Consider the following 23,113-nt stretch of genomic DNA (forward strand, 5'->3'; position numbering starts at 1 on the left):
CTATACCACATGCTCTCAAAATCTAAATAAGTAAATTATTCTCCTCCTTCCTAAAAGAATATAACTAGTAAAATACATGTGTAAAAGGCGGTCATGAAAAGCTACAGTATCAAAAATACAAGTGGGTTTGAAGAAGAGACAGACCTTAAAAAAAAAGGAAAGGAAAATACTAAGATACTAAAATGTGGGAAACAAATTTAAAGGGTTGCTACTTAAAAAATCATCAGACCATCTTTGGGATTTCTAACACATTTAGAGTCATTTACAAATTTGTGTTGTAGAGCTTGAATTTGTAAAGGCTATAAAGCTTTTAAGGAAATAAAAGTGATGAAAAGGGAAAAGAACCTAAGAGAATGAGTATCTACTGGGAAGGCTGTTTCTATTGCAAGGTAGTAGTCATGAATAAAAAAATGAAGAAAATCTGAATAGAACAAATACTTGACATTGGATTTGGTTGCTGTGCGGGCATCTTTTTTCTTCCTTTTAGTGATTTCTTGCTGCTAGTTTTGAAGGACGTTATGTTGCGGAATCCAGATCTTCGTGTTGTTCTGATGAGTGCCACTTTGAATGCTGAGCTTTTCTCAGAATACTTTAATTTCTGCCCAGTTATTAATATACCAGGTGAGAAAAATCTATTCTTAAATTTTGTATTATTATCCAGTTTAAATACATGCAAAATATTTTAAAATTGCACTTCAGTAAAGAAATATATTAATGAATACTTTTTTCTAGGTAAGAAGTGATTATGTTAGCAACAAATCAAACTATAGGCATTTTTTGAAACTGATATGTTAATAATATTACATTTAATTTAGAAATTTTTAATTGCATCTATGATTTAAATTCTCAGTTATTTAGAATTCTTGGCTCCCCCATCATGTTTAGTATGCAACCTAAAATAGTTTTATCATAGCAGGGTTTTAGAAAGAAGCTATCTGTTATTATAATATGTGCTTTAATTATAAAGATCATAGAATTTAGTAAATATTCTGGTACTCTTAAGTAGTGTAGTTAGAATACCTTTTAGATATCTTGGTGCTAATTTGCTTCAGATCATTTAATGTTTCTGGGTTTTAATTTCTCTGTAAATTTCTTGGAAGGGAATGGTCCGGAAGAACTGATTGGTAAATTGTTAATAGTATTCGGCCAATAGATATTGGAGTAGGAGAAAAATAGAGTATATCAAGTATACAGTACAGTATACTTGATTCCAGTTACTGTTAATTGAGTGTATATAGATTCTTAGCTGAAAGAAATTCCTTGAGTCTATCAGGTTTAACAAATGAGTGAGCTGGCCAAACTGTAATTGTCCCCACCTTCCTAAGGCTCCTTCCCAGACAATCCCCATCTTTCTGTTATCATTATTGAAAGCATTTTTAAAAAATATTTGATGTAATGGAATTATTTAGTTGAACTTTATTTCAGAACTTCAAGACCCTGTACTTCTTGTTTTTTGTTTTACTAAAAACTTAACAGTGAATATCAGTAAACCTGATCAAACTTGCTCGTGATGATTCACTACTTAATTGATTTTAATGCAGAGGTGCCCTAACGATCCTCCAGGGCCATCCCTTAAGCCCCCATCAGTGTCCTTTGTCCTCTCACTTCTATTCACTTTTCCTTTTGTGTGCCCATAGTTTAATCTCTGTCCTACTTTTTTCTTTTTTCACTTTGTGTCATTTCAAAAAGCTATTTCCAGATTTCTTTGCATTCTTCATATTTATCAGCTGTCTCAGTTTTCATTTATGATTCCTTCAACTATACCTCTGGAAAACGAGGCTTTGATAAAGCCCTTTGGGATTCAAATGGAGATACTTTAAACCCACATAATTCTGGCTCTTAACTTATTGGCCAGTAGGTCTCGTACCAAATCTCAATTGTTCATTGTTTGGGTTTGATGGCTTAGAGTGAGTGTAAATAGCAGTTGTTTCTGTTCTAGCCAGAAATTCTGAGAGTCTTTCCCTGCCAGATTGATTCTTTTGTGAAGGCAAACTAGGCCATCTTTTGCCTCAGTTCTTACTTAGCCTTTAGTCACTGAGTGGGTGTTGCCTCACACAAACAGACCTGGGAAAGACCTTAGCTTAAAAAGGCCAAGGTCTCCCACTTAATCTGGGACCACCACCAGTCCACCTCACTAGACTCAGATGACTCTAAAAGAGAGAGTGAGTCTGATGGCTTTGCACCGTTCTGCCTTACTTACATCCAATTCACTTGCAAGTCAAGACATCACCCTCCTGATGCCACTGGTCCTCTTCAAGAATAAAGTATGATGAACAACAAAACAAACAATAGTTTTAAATTGTATTATAGTATATTACACTGTATTATAGCACAGTTTAACCATCCCCTATTGTTGGACCTTTAAGTTGTTTCTAGTTTTGCAAGTAAGTAAAATTCTGCCTTGCAAATCTTTGAAGATAGCTTTTTTTTTGTTTGTTGTTTGATGTCACCTTTAGATAATGGTTACCAAAATGGAATTATTGGGTCAAAAGATAGGGTTATTTTCTAACTTTTACTGAATATTGCCAGACTGTTTTCAAAAAGATTTTGCAAGTTTGCAATTTTATCAATAACAGATGAGTGTCTCACTACCAATTATCTAGAAATTTTTGATACTTTACTGGCTATCAGTTTATGAAGACATTCTTGCTGGCTCAGGAAATAATCTTAAATCGCTGTTAACCCAGCTTCATCCAGACCCGTAGTTGTAAATTTCTTCTCACTGGCCAATTAATTCAGTGGACAAGAGAGCTGATAAGCCAATTGGCTTCGTTCTGCTTTGCTGTCACACACTATATTCTTAGCGTAGGCCAGGGCTGGGGGTTTATTTGGGGGTTTTTTTGGTTTGTTTGGTTTTTTTACCTGTGTGTGTCTTCAGTGAAAATTGTGGATGGACCAGTACAAATTCATCCCCACTGTGGAAGACAAGTCAAAGCCTATGGTCCCTAGTGATGGCAAGTCAAATAGTTTTACTTTTCAGTAGGAAGGAAGACACAGGATTGATTACTGATTCCTGACAAAATTCCCCCAGAGAGTAAGATATCAGTACAAGTTGTATGTTCAGAGAAACAGACTTGCATACTCAAATATTTAAGTATTGCTTAACTGGAAAAAACATTCCATGAACAATTAATGGAAAGGAAGAGGCATTATTGGTCCTCAAGTCTCGCTGTTAATTTTTATTTTTTAAAAATTATGGGGAAATTGAGACTCAGATGTTAAATAACTCATCCAATATTACATAGTGAGTCTTTTGACTCCTTGAAATCAAGTGAGTGTTTAGTTATGGAAAAATTGATAGTGGAGAAATAGTCAACAAGCATTTAAGTGCTTACTATATTCCAAGCACTGTATTAAACCCTGGAGATACAAAGAAAGGCAAAAACATGACTCCTTGCCCTCCAGGAGCTCACATTCTAAAGCGGGGAGAAAAGAGGAGGGAAAAGAGCATGCAAATAACTGCAGTGTATATATTAGGGGTGTGTGGGGGGAGTGGTATAAATGGAAGCCAATCTCAGACAGGATCAGCAAGGATGAGGACAGGGAAATAAAGGGAGACGAAACGGAATAGGCCTCCAGAAGATGGGATTCGAACTGGGTCTTGAGAGAAGTCAAGGAATCCCAGAGTGGGAGGTGAGGTGGGAGAGTATTCTGGGCATGGGGGACAGCCTGGGCAAATAGCAGCAAGGAGGCTGGTGAAACTGGATCTCAGAGGGCATGGAGGGGCGTAAATTGTAAAAAGACTGGAAATGTGGGAATGGGCCAGGTTGTGAAGGACTTTGAATGTCAAACAGTATTTATATTTGATTCTAGAGGCAATAGAGAGCTGCTGGAGTGTATTCAGAGTTGGGGTAGGGGGAGTTGGTGGGGAGCAGTGACAAGCCCAGTCTTCTACTTCAGGAAAATCACTTTGGCAGAGGAGATGCCTCCTGAGTTGGGGAGGACTCCAGGCAGAGAGGCCAATTAGAAGACTGTTTGATAGAATAGATAAGAGATGACAAGGGCCTGTGTGAGAAGTGGACATGTGAGGTCCTGTGAAGGTAGACATCACAGTAGTTTGGATGTGTAGGTAAGTGTCTGTGAGGAGCTGAAGTTTGGAGCCTGGCTGATTGAGAAGAGGGATGTTGCCCTCCACGGTAATAGGAAAGTTGGAAAGAAGAGGAGGGTTAAGGGAAAGGCGGAGTGGGCAGGGGTTAACATAAAGAGTTTAAGACCCTTGCAGGACTGGAGCACAGAAGAGAGGCTAGAGCTAGATGTATAGATCTGGGAATCGTTGGCATAGAGATAATAATTAAACCCATGGGAGCTTATGAAATCACCAAGTAGGATAGTATAGAGCAGGGCTGTCCAAGTGCGGCCTGGGGGCCACATGCGGCTATGCGGCCCTCCTGTGTTTGCCATGGGCGTGGAAATTGACATAAATGCTTTAACTAAAGCATTTGTATCGGTTTCTGTGCTTGTGGTGGACACAGGTGGGCCACATGGGGGCGCACAGCCCATGCTTTGGAGAGCTCTGGTATAGAGGGAGAGGAGAAAAGGACCTATAACAAAGGCTTGGGAGATATCTAATAGAATATCAATAAATATTACAACCTATAGTTCTTTTTTAAAATGATTTTTTGTAAAAAAAAAAAAAGGCATCAATAAAATTCAAAGAAACAAAATTTTTTTTTCATGAACAATAATTAGTTTTCTCTCTCTCCCACTCCTACCCCACACCACTGAAAAAAAGAAAACTAACCCTTGTAACAAATATGCATAGTCAAGCAAAATAAATTCCCACGTTGGCCATGGCCAAAAAAATATATCTCATTCTGCACCCTGAGTGCATCACCTGCCTCTCTTTCAGGAAGTGGATAGCATGCTTCATCACCCACCCACTGGAATCATCGAATTGATTAGAGTTTTACAGCTTTCAAAGTTTTTGTCTTTACAGTGAAGTTGTTTTGGGGTAAATTGTTCTCCTGAGGGTCTGTAGCCATTATGTAAAGTGGGTTCGGGTAAATGTTATTTCTAAATATATTTTTCTTCCAGATAAATTGCTAAGGTACATAGAAGTAGAAAAGGAATAGAATCATGAATAGTAATAATCTTATATTTCCGTAGCACCTTAAGGTTGGCTTTTGTAAGTATTAATTACAGCAGGCAAATAAATACCCCCAATTTTTTATCCTTCAGGTATTCTTTCAGCCCCCTGTTGTGCGGTGCTGTATAGCCTTCAGCTATTGACCTGACAAATAAATGATATGCTTATAAAATCCATGGGTCTTTTACTTATCTTAAAAATAATGATAATATAAATTTAACATTAAATATTAGTCAATTAGTCTTTCCTTGCAATTGTTTACATGTAAATAAATGACTTTTTCCAAATAAAATGTCAACTTTTCAGTCACTTCTTCTAAGACTCCATTAAGATTTTGTCTAGTTACATTCCTTTTTCTTCTTATGTGACCACAGCTAGTGTCGTTCTCTGTTCTTGAAGTTTTACTTTTTTGTTTTGTGTTATTTCATAAAGTTCTTCCCAGATTTCTTGATACTCTTCATACTTGTTTGTCTTAGTTGCAGTAGAGTAGTCCATAACATTAATGTACCACAATTTATTGTATCATTTTCCGATCATTAGACATGTAGACTGCTTCTAGTTTTTTTTTTTTGCAATTACAAATAATGCTGGTATAATTCAACAGATAGCTGTCTTTTTAAAAATTACACTTTCAGGGTATATTTCCAACAGTGATACTATAGGGCCAGGGGTTATTTCTGCAACTTCTACTTTTTGCTTTGGACTCCCACTAGCAGTGAATGAGGGTACTTGTTTGTGTTCCACAATCCTCATCACTGAATTTCATTGCTTTTAGTTATTTTTGCCAATTTGATGGATATGAGGTGGTACCTCAAAGTGGTTTTAGTTTCTATACTTTTGATTATTAATGAGATTGAACATCTTTAAGGGCTTATAAAAAATTTGTGTTTTTTCATTTGAAAATTATGTTCACATCCATTTACCCATTCAAAAGCCATTTAAGATATTTTAAACCTGTTGTTGATTTAGCACCCTTCTAAGACCTTACTTCAACCAAGAGGCATTCTTTTCATATTTATTTTCTCTTTGTAGGCCGGACATTTCCTGTTGATCAGTTTTTTCTGGAAGATGCAATTGCTATGACTAAGTAAGAAATATATTAAGGTTCGATGAAAACCAGTGAAAAAAACAGGTTTTTCCCCCTCTACAGGCCATTATCTAGTAGTACACCAGTCCATTCATTTGTTATTAGTGATTAGTGTCCTCCTTTTCTAAATTTTAACATTTCCAATTATATGTGCTCCTTGATTTTAAGTGGTCTCATATTAGAATCTATCATGTCTTCAGGCCAGTTCCAGTTTATTGTTGATGTCATGAATATAATTCTGTTTTGTGCTTTTTCCTTAATATCCTCTTGTTCTTTAGGCAAATCTGGTGTAAAAATCCATATTCACCCAAAAGATAAATTAGAGAGTGAGTTTTGGGGTAGCTAGGTGGTGCAATGAGTAGAGCACCAGCCCTGGAGTCTGGAGGACCTGAGTTCAAATGTGGCCTCAGACACTTGACACACTTACTAGCCGTGTGACCTTGGGCAAGTCACTTAACCCCAGTTGCCCCCCTCAAAAAAAAAAAAGAGTGCGTTTCATAAAATGAAGAATCATCTTTAAAGTCACAGTAAGATTTTTGTAAATAGCTTGCTTCCCCAGTGCATTTAAACTTATTTAAATGCAACTTTTTGAATTTTAATTTATTGTGGGACATGTGGTACACTAGTATTTAATAATTCGTTATAATATGTAAAGAAGATAAGAGATTTTTGTCACATTTTTGTTTATAAGAAAGTTGAGACAACATCATTTAGTGTTTAGCAAGCCAGCTAGAGTCCAGAAGACCTAAAGTCCCACTTTTGATTGCATACTAACTTTTTAGTGTCCCATACAGCTCTGAGAGTTTGTATGAGTTGAAGAACAGTTGTTGATCTGCCTTGGTGGAAGGAGGTTCCTCACTGAGGGCTTCCTTACACCAATGAAATCAGAGATCTAGACCCCAAAAAAGGAAACTATGATAGCAACCTTTGAAGTGGCTTACCCAAGTACCACTGAAATTCAGTAGCACAAGCAGGATTAGACCCTTAGTTTGTATGTACCTGCTTAACATCAATTTTATGGATACACATGTATTTATGATTACAAAACATATCAAAATGTAGTTCTTCCTGTACTTTTGGAATTCTCCCAGTTTGGACAAGGTTGACTTTACAAATCTAGACCAAAGAGAACATTTGTTATTACCAGCATTATTTTCTATTCCTCAATTAAATTAACTACATACATCTCATCAATGCATTTGACAAGAGCAGTATTTATCAATTTATCAATTGAAATTTGGCAACATTAAATTAATTAAAGGATTAAGATCTTGCAAGGGTTGGAGGTGGTGCAATGGGGTATCTTGGTTTAAACTAAAAACAAAGTTGTTAACATGTAGCCTTTTACACAGTTACCTTAAATGTGAATATAGTGATTCTAGTTGTAAAGTTTGTGAGTTCTAGCAGCCTCGCCAGATTGGCCTGTTTCCCCATAGAGAGAGCTAGATTTCAGGCATGGCTCTTAACATATATAAAACTCTTCAAGTTTACTACAGTCTATGTAATTAAATTTTTAAAGGTAGCTGAACGAACCTGCCCAGCTTGGTTCCTGATACAATTGAGAGCAACCAGAAGGACTTTGGAAGAGTGGCATGGTTAGCGAAAAATATGGCACATATCAGAGCTACAGTCTCCTCTTCCTGGGGAAGCTAGTATTGTCAGGAGGCTTGTGCAGACCAGAGGCCACTGTGATTGGTACATCTATTTCCCATTTGCTTTTGTTCCTCAGGTATGTGATTGAGGATGGTAGCCCATATATGCGTTCCACGAAGCTAAGTTCAGAGGAAAGAAAAGCAAGACGCAACCGGACTGCATTTGAAGAAGTAGAGGAGGACCTGAGACGTTCCCTGCATTTCTTGGATGAGAGCTCTGTCAAGGATTCAGTGCCAGATCAACAACTAAATTTTAAGCAGCTTACAGCCCGCTATCCAGGTAATGTATTTTCCACAGTATTCATGAACTTACTTTAAGACTCTAAAGTGCTTTCTCCTGTTTTTTTCCTCCAACAGATATTTAGCACCAAAAATGAAAAATGAGAATTTATAACAAATAAAGTAGAAATAAAGGAACGTATTCGAAACTATTTTTCACTATATGCCAATAAAACTGACAAATTAAACAAACAAATATTTACAAAAATATAAAATGCCCAGATTAACAGAACAAGAAATAGAGAACTTAAATAACCCAGTCTCTGGGAAAAAAAAATGAATGGAACATAGCATCAATGAATTCCCAAAAGGGGAAAAAAAAAAAACCTCAGGACCAAGTGGATTTGCAAGTGAATTCTAGCAAATATTTAAAGAATAATTATAATATTATGTAAAATGTTTGCAAAAATAGGAAAAGAAGGACATTTACCAAATTCTTTCTATGATACAAATCCCTAAACCAAGAATAGATAAAACAGAAAGAAAACTGTAGACCGATATATCCCTAATGAATTATGACATAGAAATTTTACATAAAAATATTAGCAAAGAGCTTACAGCAACATGTCAAAACAGATTATACATTCTGACCACATTGTATTTAAACCAGTATTCAGAGTTGGTTCAATATTAGAAAAACCAAAAAATTGTAGACTGTATTAATTTTTTTTAAATGAACAAAATCACATTGTCTCAATAAATGCAAAAAGACCCTTTAGACAAAATGCCATACCTCTTTCTGTTAAAAATACCAAAAATATAAGAATAAATGGATTTCCCTTAATATAGTAAATAGCATCTATTTAAAACCAAGATCCAGCATTCTCTGTAATGGGAGTAAACTAAGAGACCTTTCTAATAATATTAGGGGTAAAGCAAGTATGTTCATTATCACCACTGCTACTTAATATAGTACTAGAAATCCTAGCTAGTAAATAATAATAATAATAATAATTAATAATAATCTTAGTAATAAAAGGACAAGAAAGAAATTGAGCATATAAATACAGGCAAAGAAAGAACAAAATTACTGCTTTTTTACAGATGATGTCATTGTTTACTAACCCTAGTGAGTCAACTAAAAAATAATTGAAACACTGTCAGATTTGCAGGATATAAAACAAATCTACATAAACTATAAGCCCTTCAGGACAAGGTAGAGAAATTCCATTCAAAATAACTATTGAATAAAACATTTGTCTACCTACCAGGACACACACAGGAATTATGTGAATATACCTCTAGGACTCGCTTTACAAAAGTAGACCTAGGTAAATGGAGAAATATTAATTGTTTATGGGTAGATAGAACGAATACAATAAAAATGACAATGCAAGTAGGAAGGAAAGGGGCCTGGTTGTTCCTCAGTAGTACCAGATTTCAAACCATGTTACAAAGTAGTAATCACTAAAACTATTAGATACTGGTTGGAAAATAGAGGTCAACAAATGGAACAGATTAGGTGTACTACATACAGATGCAAGCCAAGTAGCCTGATGTTTGCTAAACCCAAAGACCACAGCTTTTGGGGTGAGGACAACAAAAACTGCTGGGAAAACTGGAAAATAGTCTGGCAGAAACTGAGCTTAGATCAGCATCTCACACCATCTACCAAAATAAACTCCAGATGGATACCTGACATAAATAAATGATCATATCTCAAAAAAAAATTAGAGGAGCAAGGAAGAAATTACCTTTCACAGCTATGGATAGGGGAACAGTTCATGACCAAAAAGGGATAGAAAAGATCACAGAAGACAAAATGGATAATTATGATTATATACAATTTAAAAGGTTTTGCACAAACAAAACCAATGCAGCTAAAATTAAAAAGCAGTTAACTGGGGGAAAAAATCTTTGTATCAAGTTTTTTTCTGATAAAGATGCTTATTTACATCATATGTTAAGTAACTGATTCAAATTTATAAGAACAAAAGCCATTGTCAAAGGATATGAATAGGCAGTTTTCTGAGGAAGAAATCCGTACTATCAACAACCAAATGAAAAAAATGTTCCAAATAAAATCTGCTTTGAGGTTCTACCTCATGAAAGATTGACAAAAATCACACAAAAAGGAAAATGCCAAATGTTAGAGGAGCCAGAGGAAGACAGGCATATTAATGCATGGTTGGTGGACTTGTGAACTGGTCTTGCCATCCTGGAAATCAGTTTGGAATTATGCCCAATACCAGAACCATACCCCAGAGAGATAAAGAAAAAGAATCTAAATGTTCAAAAAATATTTACAGCAGCTCTTTTTTATTGTTGTGGCAAAGAACTATAAACTAAGGGAGTACCCATCAATTAGGGAATGGCTTAATAAATTATAGTATACAACTATAATGGTATATTATTATGCCTTAAGAAATGATGAAAGGGACAGTCTAAGAAAAACCTGGGAAGATTTGTGTGAATTGATGCAAAGTGAAATGAGCAGAACCAAGAGAATCTATACAATTGGAACAATGCAAAAACAAACAACATTGAACAACTTAAGAACTCTGATGAGTGTAATCAGTAATCATGATTTCAAAGGACCAGTGAGGGAACATGTTCTCCATCTGACAGAGAGGGTAGGGATGGACTGAAAATGCAGGAGGAGACACACATTCATTACATGCCCAATGTGGGCATTTGTTTTGCTTGGCTTTCCATGTTTGTTACAAGGGTTTTGTTTCTCAGTTTGGGGGATAAGGGATAAAGGGAGACTAGGGGAAAAGTTCTGCCCCCTCCCCAAAAATGAGAAGGCAAGAAGGAATCACACACAAGTAGAACAGATTTGAAGGTTCCATGTCAGCAAACCTGCCATATTAAGTTCTTCCTATGCCATGCACTGTGCTAAAGCAGTGGGAATACAAATACAGTCAGAAAGAAGAATCGTAAATTCACATTAAATTTATCATATACTTTATAAGCTTTACATAATAGAGGTTTGTGATTTCATGTATACAATCCTCTTCTATTTTGTAATGTATATAGAAATGCTCATTTATTTGGTGTTAAGTTCAAAATTTTTAAAAAACAGAATAAAAAAATTCAGTTAGATGGGCTAACATGTAAGGTCTAGCTCAAAATATTCTGTGATTCTGTGATGTTCCTTATTTCTAACTGAAGAAATCAATGTGTCAGTAGTGAGTCCCTCTTTCAGTCAGATAGCTAGATAATATACAAATATAAAAAGTATTATGAATATATGTATATAGTAGATTATAAATTTGCATGTTGTAACTAAGTAAAATATTATATATAAACATATACTGAACACATACATATATTTTATATAGTTATTCATGGACCAGATCATGCTACTGATCAGCACTGGAGCTTTGAGCTGCTATTTCTGACCTGGACCACTTTGCCCCTTTATGAAATAAGATTGAAATACATTGAAATACTGATTTATGTTATTCTGTTGGCCTTTATTCATTTTTCAGGGTTTAGCAAATCTGTAATCAAAACAATGTCAGTCATGGATCTAGACAAGGTTAACCTTGAATTAATAGAAGCCTTACTAGAATGGATTGTCGATGGAATGCACTCATACCCACCAGGTAATTTCACTATTTGTGTTTTTTACATGCACAGTGACACACACACACACGAGAAGAATGGCAAAAGAAGGTATAGAGTTGTGGTATAGTGGGAGATAGCTGTAGAAGGAATGGAATTAACAGTGGCCCCAGAACATTACTTTAGCCATTGAGTTTTGCATCTTCCTCTAATAAAATGGTAATGTGAACATTATTAACATGAACTAAATCAGCTAACTTGGGTTTTAGCTGTTCCTTCTGCCCATGTTTGCACTCTCTAGTACCTAAATACATGGCTAAGAGGAATCAATATTACATTGAATGACAGGGTCCAGTTCCAGAGACAAATTGTAACAAAAAGTTAAATCCAATGAGTAATAACTGTGACAACTATGTAATTAATGACAATAGCAGCAACAAATCAATGTTAAATACACCCAAAAAAAATATCCAAAAAGGGTAACAGAAACAAGCAGGTTGATTTGGTATCTACTGTTTTAAAGACAATATACACATAATTTGTTCTATGTTTAAGAGTAAGAAATGGAAGTTTATCAATAAGAATACAGCAATTTACAATCTTTTAAAATTTTGTTTTGTTTTTCTTGCTCTTTTGTTCATTTTAATATCAAAAACTTTTATTTGTCAATGGAAAGTTTTTTAAATAATCTAAAATCCTGTTTTTGTATTAAAAAATTAACTGTACAGTTACAAGATGAGGAAGATATGTGTTAACAATATATTAATATGAAAGACTTCAACCTTTTTTACAACATCAGCATGGGTCAGCAGTGTGACATGACTGCCAAAAAAAATGGTATTGTCTTGATGGTATGAAGAAAATGTATAGGCCCAGGGCAAGAGAGGTGATAGTCTCCATTATAATGTACACTTGTTAGGTCTGAAGTAATCAAATTCACTAGACTCCTCGTTTTTTTCTCATTGTTATGAAAGAGGGAGGTTGGTGTTGGGGTAGAGTAGTTAGCAAAAGTGGGAGGTAGAACTAAAGTCTTATCTCTTATCAAAAACAGTAAGAAAAATTGAATAGAAATTGATCAAGGAATAGCCACACACATAAAAGAGGATAGTTGTAGCTAAGAATCAGTTCTATGGCATTTTGAGATCTTCTTGAATTTTTATTTCTTTATGTTTTCGTAATCCACTTTCATGTTTGTTATTAGGGAGAAAAGGGAAACATGATTGTTTTCTTCAGGGCAGAAATTAGCAGGGAACCAAGAGTGCCATAGGTTTTCAGTAAATATTTGACTAGAAGGAAGGGTTGGTAGTGACTCCCGGTCATGTTAATGACGTGGGTAACCTTGGGCATTACATTTTTCATGCCTGCTTTTCCAGTTACGTAGAAAGAGTCAGCTCGGTGTAATGGATTGAGTAATAAATAGACTTGGGGTCAACAAGACCTGTATGAAATCATTTCTTGGACACTTCCTAGCTATGTGACCCTGGGCAAGGTATTAACCTTTCTGAACCTCAGCTTCCTCATCTATAAAATGAGGGAGTTTGACTAGATGGGCTCTGCTGTCCCTGCAAAGTATTATTTGTCAGGGTATTTTGTCCCAGGGAACATTCGTGATTATTAAGTGAAATCATATGTAGATTTATAGATTGTTATTTAAAATTCCCAAATCCCTTGTAAGAGAAAAACAATCTAAAGGATACAAATTATAGGATTAAAAATGTTTATTATGCCTACTTGTTGCTTAAAATTGATAAATTCATAACATTTTATCCATACAAATTGGTCTTAGCTTCTTCATATTTCATCAGAATAATTCTCATATGTTTAGGTGCTGTATTAGTATTTTTACCAGGACTAGCAGAAATTAAAATGCTTTATGAACAGCTACAGTCTAATCCTCTCTTCAACAACAGACGTAGTAAGCGGTAAGTTCTTTGTTTTCCATCGTACTGAGACAAAGTAATGAGAAAGAGCACTAGTTCTGGAGTTAAAGAACCTGTGTTCAAATCTCGCCTCTGATGCTAATTACCTATGTATCTTGGATGTTTTCTGAATGGAGGACTGACACTGTAAGGTTTACCAAATTAGATTAGCACAAATGCACGGTGTTTGTCTCCATTTTAGAGATGATGAAACAGGTTTAGAAAGCTGAAGTATTGAACAGCTAGTAAGGGCACAGATAGGACTCCCCTGACCTTCTAATTCCAAGCCCAGTGTTCTTTTTCATAGATTTCTCTGCCTCCAGTAAGAGGTGTACAAATATACATACCTAAATAGTTAATGCATTTATACCATCCTGCTATTCAGCACCTCTTCATTCAGTATTTAGTATGTCCAGACAAAGCAGTATCCTGGGCACTGGAAGAGACTAAAAGAACTATATACTCCCTTTCTTCAAGTCTGTGTCAATTATGGCTTTCACCAAAACATGAAAGTATATTTCATGCAAGATAACATTTTTTCTATGTCTGCGTAACTCATTTTAGAATCACTAAAGGATTTCCTATCATTGGTCATGTTCTGCAAATGGTCCAACTTGAAAATGACCCAATACATATTGAATCAATCAGAAATTCTCCAAAGCCTCCCCTTGATAAATTCAGAACAGTGTGAGTGACCAGTCAAACTTATCCACACTGGAAAAACAAAGTGAATAAAATAGAGTTGTGGATACTGCGTGGTATGTAACTAAGCAGGCATCCCAATGAATGAGTTCTTCAGTGTGTGCCTCTACACCACTTCCCAGCTTATTCTAGCCATGCTGCCTCTGTTTGGGCTATCACCCCCCCCACCAATAACCTGGACTCTGCCCCTGGGTCCTTTGGATTGACAGATTAGCAGCTAAACTAAACTTTACAGAACAGATCTCCTTAATAAAAGGATTTGTTCTGTAAAACTTGGACTCAGTCAAAAGGCTACACCCAAGGACCTAGAAGGCAACATGTAGCCTCAAGGCCGCAGGTTCCCCACTCCTAGATTAGCTTTTGCATTATAGTGCTGGGGCCTTGGGACCCATGTCATTATCAGGCCCACTCCACTCCATGCTGCACGCGTGGTTCCACCCCACACCCCTTTCCCTTCCAGTTCCCCTTTACGTATTGTCTTCCCACGTTAGGATGTAAGCTTCTTAAGGACAGGGACTGTTTTCCTGCATTTTTATGTCTCTAGAATTATCACAGTGCTTGGCACATAATAAGAGCTTAATAAACACTTTATAATAATTCTAGACCTCATTTTCTTCATCTGTTAAATGAAAGGGTTGGCCTAGACAGCTTTTGAGGCTCACAACAGCTCTAAAACTATGATGAGTGTCTTACTAGACATCTACCCTCTCTATTTTTCTGTGTGTGTGTTTATAAAAGCCAAATATTAAAGAAAAAAAGTCTTTTCCCTCCGGAAAGTCAGTTTATTCCCATTTTGTTAATATATCTCTTTGCCCCACATTTTGGCTGACCCTGCTTTCAGTAGGCACTTTCAATTAGCACTTCCTTGCCTGGAGAAAGGCAAACCAGATTCAGTTACAGGAGACAGAATTGAGTTTTTAGAGAGAGGTTTTGATGGGTATATTTTCCTATCTACTTTTATGGCGATCTCATCAGCTCCCATGGATTCAGTTGCCATCTCTATGCTGATGATTCTCAAATCTGTCTTTCCTGCCCCAATCTCTCCACTGACCTCTAGTCTTGCATCTCTAATTGCCTTTCTGATATCTCAAACTGGATGTCCAATAGACATCTTAAACTTAATATGTTCAAAAAAGAACTCACTTTCACCTAAATCCTCTCTCTCCTACTTTTCCCTATTACTATAGAGGACAACACCATCTTCTCAATCCTGCAGGCTCATAACTTAGGAGTCATCCTGGATTCTTCACCATCTCTCACACACACCCCCATCCCCCAGTGTCTAAGCTGTTGCCAAGACCTGTTGATTTCACCTTTGAAACATCTTTCAAATGTGCACCCTTCTGTCTTTGGACACTGCCACCACTCTGGTACAAGGCCTTCATCATCTCACACCTGGACTACTGTGATAGCCTGCTGGTGGGTCTACCTGCCTTAAGCCTCTCCTCACTCCAATCCATCCTCCTTTCAGCCACTGAAGTGATTTTCCTAAAACACAAATTTGATCATCCCCTGCTCAGTAAACGCCAGTGGCTTTCTGGTGCTTCCAGGAGCAAATACAAAATGCTCTGTTTGGCCTTCAGAGTCCTTCATAACTTAGCCTCCTCCCACCCACCCCCACCAGTCTTCTTACACTTTTTTGTTGTTGTTCACTTGTTTCAGTCATGTCCAACTCTTTGTGACCAGATTTGGGGTTTTCTTGGCAAAGATACTGGAGTGGTTTGCCATTTCCTTCTCCAGCTTATTTACAAATGATGAAACTGAGGCAAACAGAGTAAGGGACTTGCCCAGGGTCACACAACTAGTGTGTGTCTGAGGCCAGATTTGATCTCAGGAAGATGAGTCTTCCTGACTTCAGGTCTAGCACTCTATTCACTTTGCCACCTAGCTTCCCTCTTATACCTTACCCCTCAACATGTGCTCTTCAGTCCAGTGACATTGCCCTCCTGGCTGTTCCACAAACAAGATGCTCCATCTCTTGGCTTCAGGAATTTTTTTTTTTGGCCATCCCCCATGCCTGGAATGCTCTCCCTCCTCTACTGTACCCACTGACCTCTCTGGCTCCGTTAAGTCCCAATTAAAATCCCACCTTCTACGGGAAGCCTTCCTCAACCCCTCTTAATTCCAGTGCCTTCCCTCTGTTAATTATTTCTTGTTTCTCCCGTTTATAGCTTGCTTTGTATATATGTGTTTACGTGTTGTCTCTCCCATGAGGCTGTGAGCTCCTTAAGGGCAGGGACTGTCTTTTGTGTCTTCTGTATCTCCAGCACTTAGCACAGTGCCTGGCACATAGTAGGTACTTAATAAATGTTAATTGAATTACAGTAGGAATAAAAATCTTCATTGGATATGTTTTAATATCTAAGGGAAAGGTGGTTGATGGATGAATATAAAAAATGCAATATTTGTATTTCTTAAGCTTCAGAACTAGTGATATGAGTGAGGAAAATTGCTGTATGTTGTTTCTTAAGTTTTATGGTGGACAGGAAATAAGAGAAGAGATACTTTGCTCTTTAATCTGGTAAATTTCTCAAGTACTGAGTTCAAATAACTGAGTAGATACATACTAAGGGTTTGGTCAAAAAGAGCTTCCCACGCAAAGATTTGTCCAGGTTTAGAGGCAGGTACTGGTGGTTAGAGCCACGTTGTTGGTTTTTTGTGAGAATTGTCTGAACAATGATTGGTTCTTTTAATCTAGTGATAGCTGTTCTCATCTCTTTTCAGGTGTATCATTCTTCCACTTCACTCATCTTTGTCCAGTGAAGAACAGCAGGTTGTGTTTGTTAAGCCTCCTGTAGGAGTAACCAAGATCATCATTTCCACCAACATTGCAGAGACATCTATTACCATCGATGATGTTGTTTATGTAATTGATTCTGGGAAAATGAAAGAAAAGAGGTATCCTTCTTCAGTGGCTTCAGGTGGGGTTTGGCACAAAATGACATAAGACAGGGTTATGTGAAGGGGCCAAAGATATGTTGGTGAGTGAATAGGGTACAGGACCCCAGAGTAACTCTGTTTCTCTCCTTGCTTTAGCTAGAGACCTGTCCCTGCCTTTGTGTACAAGATGAAGTTATGGACATATTTATATGTCTCCCCCAAAAAACCTCAGCAACCTTACCAGCCCCTGCCAGATGTTATTTTAATTATGCTTGAAACTACAGGGTTAACTCATGTCTTAAGCATCACTTAATAAAGAACCATAGGAACTTTAAGAAACAAAAATCTGTAAAAATCAGATTTTCTCATCCAGTGATCTTAGAGGGGTGCTTTTCCCTTATTTAACATGTAGTTAATTCCATTAATATGCTGCAATCAATAGAATATTTAAAATGCTATCCAGAATGTAAAGCCATTCTACCTGTCAAACTTGGGCAGAATTAGACCAGGTGTAAAGAGTAAAAGAATTTGTTTTATATGGTGTGACTTATATGGTTTATAAATATCATCATTTTATATATTCCCACAGACATTACTGCATAGAGGCCATTTCTGCATAACAATAGGTGCTTCCTCAAGACCTAACGATATAATGGCAGAAAGAAAATTATATCCCACTGCCAAAATATCTGTGTCATTCCTTTCTATCCACAAGTGAAATCTTGGTCATCCTTTCCCAGGGTCACTCTTTTCCTTTATTGTTATAGGTATGATCCAAGCAAAGGGATGGAAAGTCTAGAGGATACTTTTGTGTCTCGAGCTAACGCTCTGCAGAGAAAAGGCCGAGCGGGGCGTGTTGCCTCTGGAGTCTGCTTCCATTTATTCAGTAGTCATCACTACAATCATCAACTTCTAAAACAGCAGCTGCCAGAAATACAGAGAGTGCCATTGGAGCAGCTGTGTCTCAGGTACACCTGAATGTCTGGGACCTGCTTCCGAGTGTTCTCAGTTTCCCCTGATTGACTTGGTTACATTCATTCTTTTTCCAAAAGGAAGAAATTTTGCCCCATATTGGCATAAAAGAACTAATTTGTGTGTCAAGTGTACATGCTGAGGGATATAGAAGCTCCTTAGAGATGCTTCTGCCATATTTCTTAGATATAAGTGACTAAGGTCATTTGTTGTTCAAGTAGCCCATTTATGACAGGCTTCATTCAAAATGATCATATTAAATGAAACCCATTTTGAAAGAAACTTGATGGGTAAAAGATTAAAATAGACCTTAAGAAAAAGTTAGTAAGTCGAGGATTTTCATCTGAAGTGTCAGAAATTTGAAATGTTTGGTCAGATTTGTTCATTCTTCTAAGAATAAGTTAAGTCACCAAAAATTTATTGAACACCTGTTTTGAACAAAGTACTTTGAAGGGTTCAATGACACATATGACAGTAACTTAAGATGCTTACAGCCTGCTTGAGAAGACGAGACACAAACGTATGAAAGGTTAAAAATCAACACATCATTTAAGTCACAGTTCAAAACAGCCTGTTACAAGGCATTTAGGGATAGATTTAGGGGCTATTTCATCAGTATAGGGAACTTCCAGGTAATGACAAGTCTTCTACCAGTACCTTCTCTGCAACTGAGAGTCTTACAGAGCTGCCCAGAGCAGAAAGGAGATTTGAATCTAGGTCTTCCTCAATTTAAGTCCGGCTTTCTGCCCATTGAGCCACACTGCCTCTCCACAAGGTAGATGATTGAGTTGCCATGTTAACTACATAGATAATAATTGCTTTAAGAGAAATGTGAGAATCAGCTCCCTGTTTGTGCTCACTGAGAGATCTGAGGCATTTGGAACGTTGAGAGGGAAGATTGTCCTCACTATATAATCTGAAGTGTTTTAAAGCTTAGACAGACTCCTTCCAGGAGAACCTTATCAGGGACTCAAAGTGACCTTTGCAGCTGGTAATGTGGTCATTGAAAACATGTGAGAAGATTTGTGATATGGGAACTTAAATGTTGTTTTTGTCTTTAAGGAGAAAAGTATTCAGTCTTCTGTGTCATCATTTCATGAATGACAGTGGTCTGCATAAGATTGACAAATAATTTTCTTTCCATTTTAAGAATTAAAATTTTGGAGATGTTTACTGATCACAGCCTTCAGTCCGTGTTCTCCCAACTTATTGAACCACCTCGAATTGAGTCTCTCCGGGCCTCTAAAGTTCGACTTCAAGACTTGGGAGCTTTAACTCCAGATGAAAAGTTGACCCCCCTGGGTTATCATTTGGCTTCTTTACCTGTGGATGTGAGAATTGGCAAGCTCATGCTGTTTGGTGCCATCTTCCGTTGCCTGGATCCTGCCTTAACAATTGCAGCTAGTTTGGCCTTTAAGTCCCCTTTTGTAAGTATTGTAGCCTAGACAATATTTCTCTAAAATGACAGGATCCAAGTTCTGTGCATGGCCCTAAGTGGCCATAAAAATTATTGCTTAGATTCTTCATTGAATACTGTTATATGGTACAAAGGCTTGTTTGCACAGACAGGGATTCAAGCTGATTTAATACTTTATTTTCAGCTCAGATGAACATTCAGATGATACTTCTGATAGCATAGATCCATCATCTCAAAAGTCAACTATACTTTTCATGTGTGGAGCACTATTTTTTGTTCTTATACTATTACCTTGCAGTTAGAAACATTTGTATTGGCAGCAGCAAACATCAAGGACCCATGGTGAGACTGGCATTTTGCTAGTACTATATCAGTAGTTATTTTCCAAAATGTTGACCTTTTCCTCTTGGCTTTCTTCAATTAGAATTTGTTTTCTTTTATTAGAGAATGAAAAGTAGATTAAATGCCTGATTTTTAAAATGGATAAAAATATAAGAATGAAATAATCCATTTAGTTTAGACTTTTTAAAAAGAATTGTTTTACAAGTAGGCTGCTTCTGCAAAACTGAGAAGTAATCTAGATGCAATACAAAGAGGATTAAGACTTCAAATTTTGAGAAAAAGAAAGAAGCATGAAGTTCAGGGACCAGGGGATATTGTGAAAGTAAAAAAGCATTAACTGCTTATGACCGTGAAATTAGGAAAGATTCAAGTACTTTTAGAATTGAATTGTGTGATTCTCTTAAAATCTGCTAAACTGGAGATGTTAGAAAGTTAACAAACAGCATTTAGAATTCGATACCACCTTTAAATGTGGCTTTTTTGGTGGAGTCTTGCCAGTTAGAAATAAAAGATCCAGAATAGTTTGTTGTGGGTGGACAGAAACACAAGGGCAGATCAAAATAGAGTTCACAAGAACACCCTAATTGCAGTTAATCAGCCACAAAACGAGTATGCTTTGTTTTAGACTAAATGCTTTTCCAGAGCACCTGGTACCCACAGTAGGATAGTGCTAGTTAAAAGCTCAGATGGAATGTGGCCCTCAAATCTTAAATTTCTCTTTAGGTGTCTCCTTGGGATAAAAGGGAAGAAGCAAATCAGAAAAAGCTGGAATTTGCATTAGCAAACAGTGATTATCTGGCCCTTCTTCAGGCATATAAGGTGAGCATAAAACATATGTGACTGACTTTTTATAGGATCCCAGATTTAGAGCTGTCAGTGTCTACACTCACCCCAAGACAACGCATACTGTGAGTTCAGTTTGCTTTTTCTCCGATGTTTAGGGTTGGAGGCTTTGCACCAAAGAAGGCACTCGTGCAAGTTATAACTACTGCAGAGAGAACTTTCTCTCAGGAAGAGTTCTGCAGGTGAGTCAGTCCTCTACAGGACAGCAGCCCCTTCCCTTGATTCGTATGAGTATTCCCACCTCCTTACTTCGCTCTTTTGGGGAGGTGGGGAGACTTGTTACAGCTAAATCACACCCTTCTCCCTTAGCAGATGAAAGTGCTGTTTTTGTGAAACCCTTGGCTTTATCTGCAAATACACCCCATGGTCTAAAATTGTTGTGCAGTCTTGTACTTGAGGCCTTCATTGAGCCTTCTGTATGTGGGTGACATTGTCAACCCATGTAGAAGTTATATGAAAATAATGAGTATACATTTTCCTTCAGTAGCTGATAAGAGTTAATAACATTTTTAGCCAAAGGCTCTTGCCTACCTAACGGGTATGTCATTGTGAAGTTCCTGTCATTCAGTTACATAGGTTACCTCTATTCTTTAAGACTGAAGGCATAATGTCCACACTTTGCTTCAGAAGATCCAAGTTTCATTAATGTGGGTGCTTCCTTGACTTACGTCAATTGAAACTTCTCCAAGCATCAGTGGACTATTTTGTGAGATTTTCTGCCTAGAAAAAGTATCCATCACATCATGGCTAGCTTTCTGGTGATACGATAAAAATAGAATGGGTGTGGTAACAAAAAATTATTCCTTACCCGTCAGCCTGCCACCTTCCTTGTTGAAGAGTTTCACCATATGTGGCTAGCAGCAGTCCATTTCCAGTAAATTTGAAACTTTTTCAGTCGTCATTGTCTCTGAAAACCTGGGGTCACCTGCACACAATGATACGGCATTAGAATAGGACTCATTTAGTGAGTAATATATAGGTTTCTTCAAAAGGGACAGAGAGGTTTGAATATGGCATATGTGTTCCATTAAATAGATTCAGCCCTATACACATGACAGTGCCAAGCTTCTCCTGAGCTCAAGTTCAGATTAGAGTAACTGGAGCCTTATTAACAGGGCAGCTAGATGGTTCAGTGGATAGAGGACTGGGCTTGAAATCAGGAAGACTCATCTTCATGAGTTCAAACCCAGTCTCAGACACTTACTAGCTATGTGACCCTGGGCAAGTCACCTTAACCCTGTTTGCCTGATTTCCTCATCTGTAAAATGAGGTGGAGATGGAAATGGCAAACCCCTCATTATCTTTTCCAAGAAAACCCCAAAATGGGGGAGAGTTGGACATGACTGAAACAACCCAACAACAACCCAAAAAAGCCTTTTTCAAAGAGCTCAATAAAAGCTGATCTTGAAACAAGTATGTGTAGGAAACTTTCTGGCTTCTTTTTTCAACTTGTATTTGTGATTTGCTGAGCAGATTTTTCTGGGTAGCAGGAAAACAACTGGAAGAATTTTGTTTTCAGTTCTGTTATTATTCTCAACTACTCTGTTACTGTATAGTCACTTACAACTAAGTAAGAGCTAGAAGAGATACCTTGAACTTCCCTGTCCACACATTTATACTCTTGTCCCAAGTCACATATGTGCCCTGGGTAAACAATAAACAGGAAGGTGGAAGATGGGACAGGTTGGTGCTTTGTATCCATTTGAGAGAGAAAGCTGTCTATTCTAAGCATGCAATGGAGGAGCAAGGAGTAGTTATGGGACAGGATAGAGACCATCATAAATTCTCAGGCTCTTCCTGACTTGGGTCTTCAAACAAAATACTAAAGCTAGAGTAGTGTGAATTACTGCAAACTCCCTGAAATTTGGGCCTATGCAAATATTCAAATTAAAATGCAAATATCTGTGAAAAATTGTGTTTCTCTGTTATCCACTGCTTTGGACTATCTCTGCCATTGTGATTATCTCTGCTGTTGTTCCTCTTTATTACTTTATTAACTTATACAAGCAAGACTTGATTTACTCATAGATACTGTTTTTTGCAGTAAAACTCTGCACGTAATTTTTTTGATACTTGTCATCTAGTGACATTTTGCTAACTGCAAGCATCCACTGATGCAGATTATAGCCTCACACTGCTCTCTTCTGTGTCCTTCCGTAAATCATCAAGCGATGCCCTCACTGAAAGAGCTCATCTGTTTTGTTTAGGAAATCGCCAGCCTTAAACGGCAGTTCACTGAATTGTTATCAGATATAGGGTTTGTGAAGGAAGGATTGAGAGCAAGAGATATTGAGAAGAGATGGTCCCAGGGTGGAGATGGTGTATTGGATGCCACAGGAGAGGAGGTAAAAAAAAAAAAACTTTATTCATTTTCTTTCTAATTATTAAAGAAAAAATGAACTGTGTTTCAACAATCTGGCTAGC

The 23,113-nt window shown here is 37.1% G+C and overlaps 1 protein-coding gene across 2 annotated transcripts in view; it reads left to right on the plus strand.

The window, feature by feature from the left end:
• The window catches only part of DHX57 (DExH-box helicase 57), a 51,766-nt gene that overhangs the window by 20,487 nt on the left and 8,166 nt on the right, over window positions 1-23,113 (plus strand). For both annotated transcript variants that reach the window (XM_036750274.1, XM_036750275.1), the window contains exons 10-20: window positions 488-621; window positions 6,119-6,173; window positions 7,903-8,105; window positions 11,539-11,655; window positions 13,440-13,536; window positions 16,960-17,133; window positions 17,883-18,083; window positions 19,238-19,514; window positions 20,570-20,665; window positions 20,788-20,871; window positions 22,897-23,034. In XM_036750274.1, the coding sequence (XP_036606169.1) occupies window positions 488-621; window positions 6,119-6,173; window positions 7,903-8,105; window positions 11,539-11,655; window positions 13,440-13,536; window positions 16,960-17,133; window positions 17,883-18,083; window positions 19,238-19,514; window positions 20,570-20,665; window positions 20,788-20,871; window positions 22,897-23,034 (1,576 nt within the window). The remainder of the gene's footprint in view (window positions 1-487; window positions 622-6,118; window positions 6,174-7,902; window positions 8,106-11,538; window positions 11,656-13,439; window positions 13,537-16,959; window positions 17,134-17,882; window positions 18,084-19,237; window positions 19,515-20,569; window positions 20,666-20,787; window positions 20,872-22,896; window positions 23,035-23,113) is intronic.

This window comes from Trichosurus vulpecula, chromosome 3 (assembly GCF_011100635.1).
Source record: "Trichosurus vulpecula isolate mTriVul1 chromosome 3, mTriVul1.pri, whole genome shotgun sequence".
NCBI lineage: Eukaryota > Metazoa > Chordata > Mammalia > Diprotodontia > Phalangeridae > Trichosurus > Trichosurus vulpecula.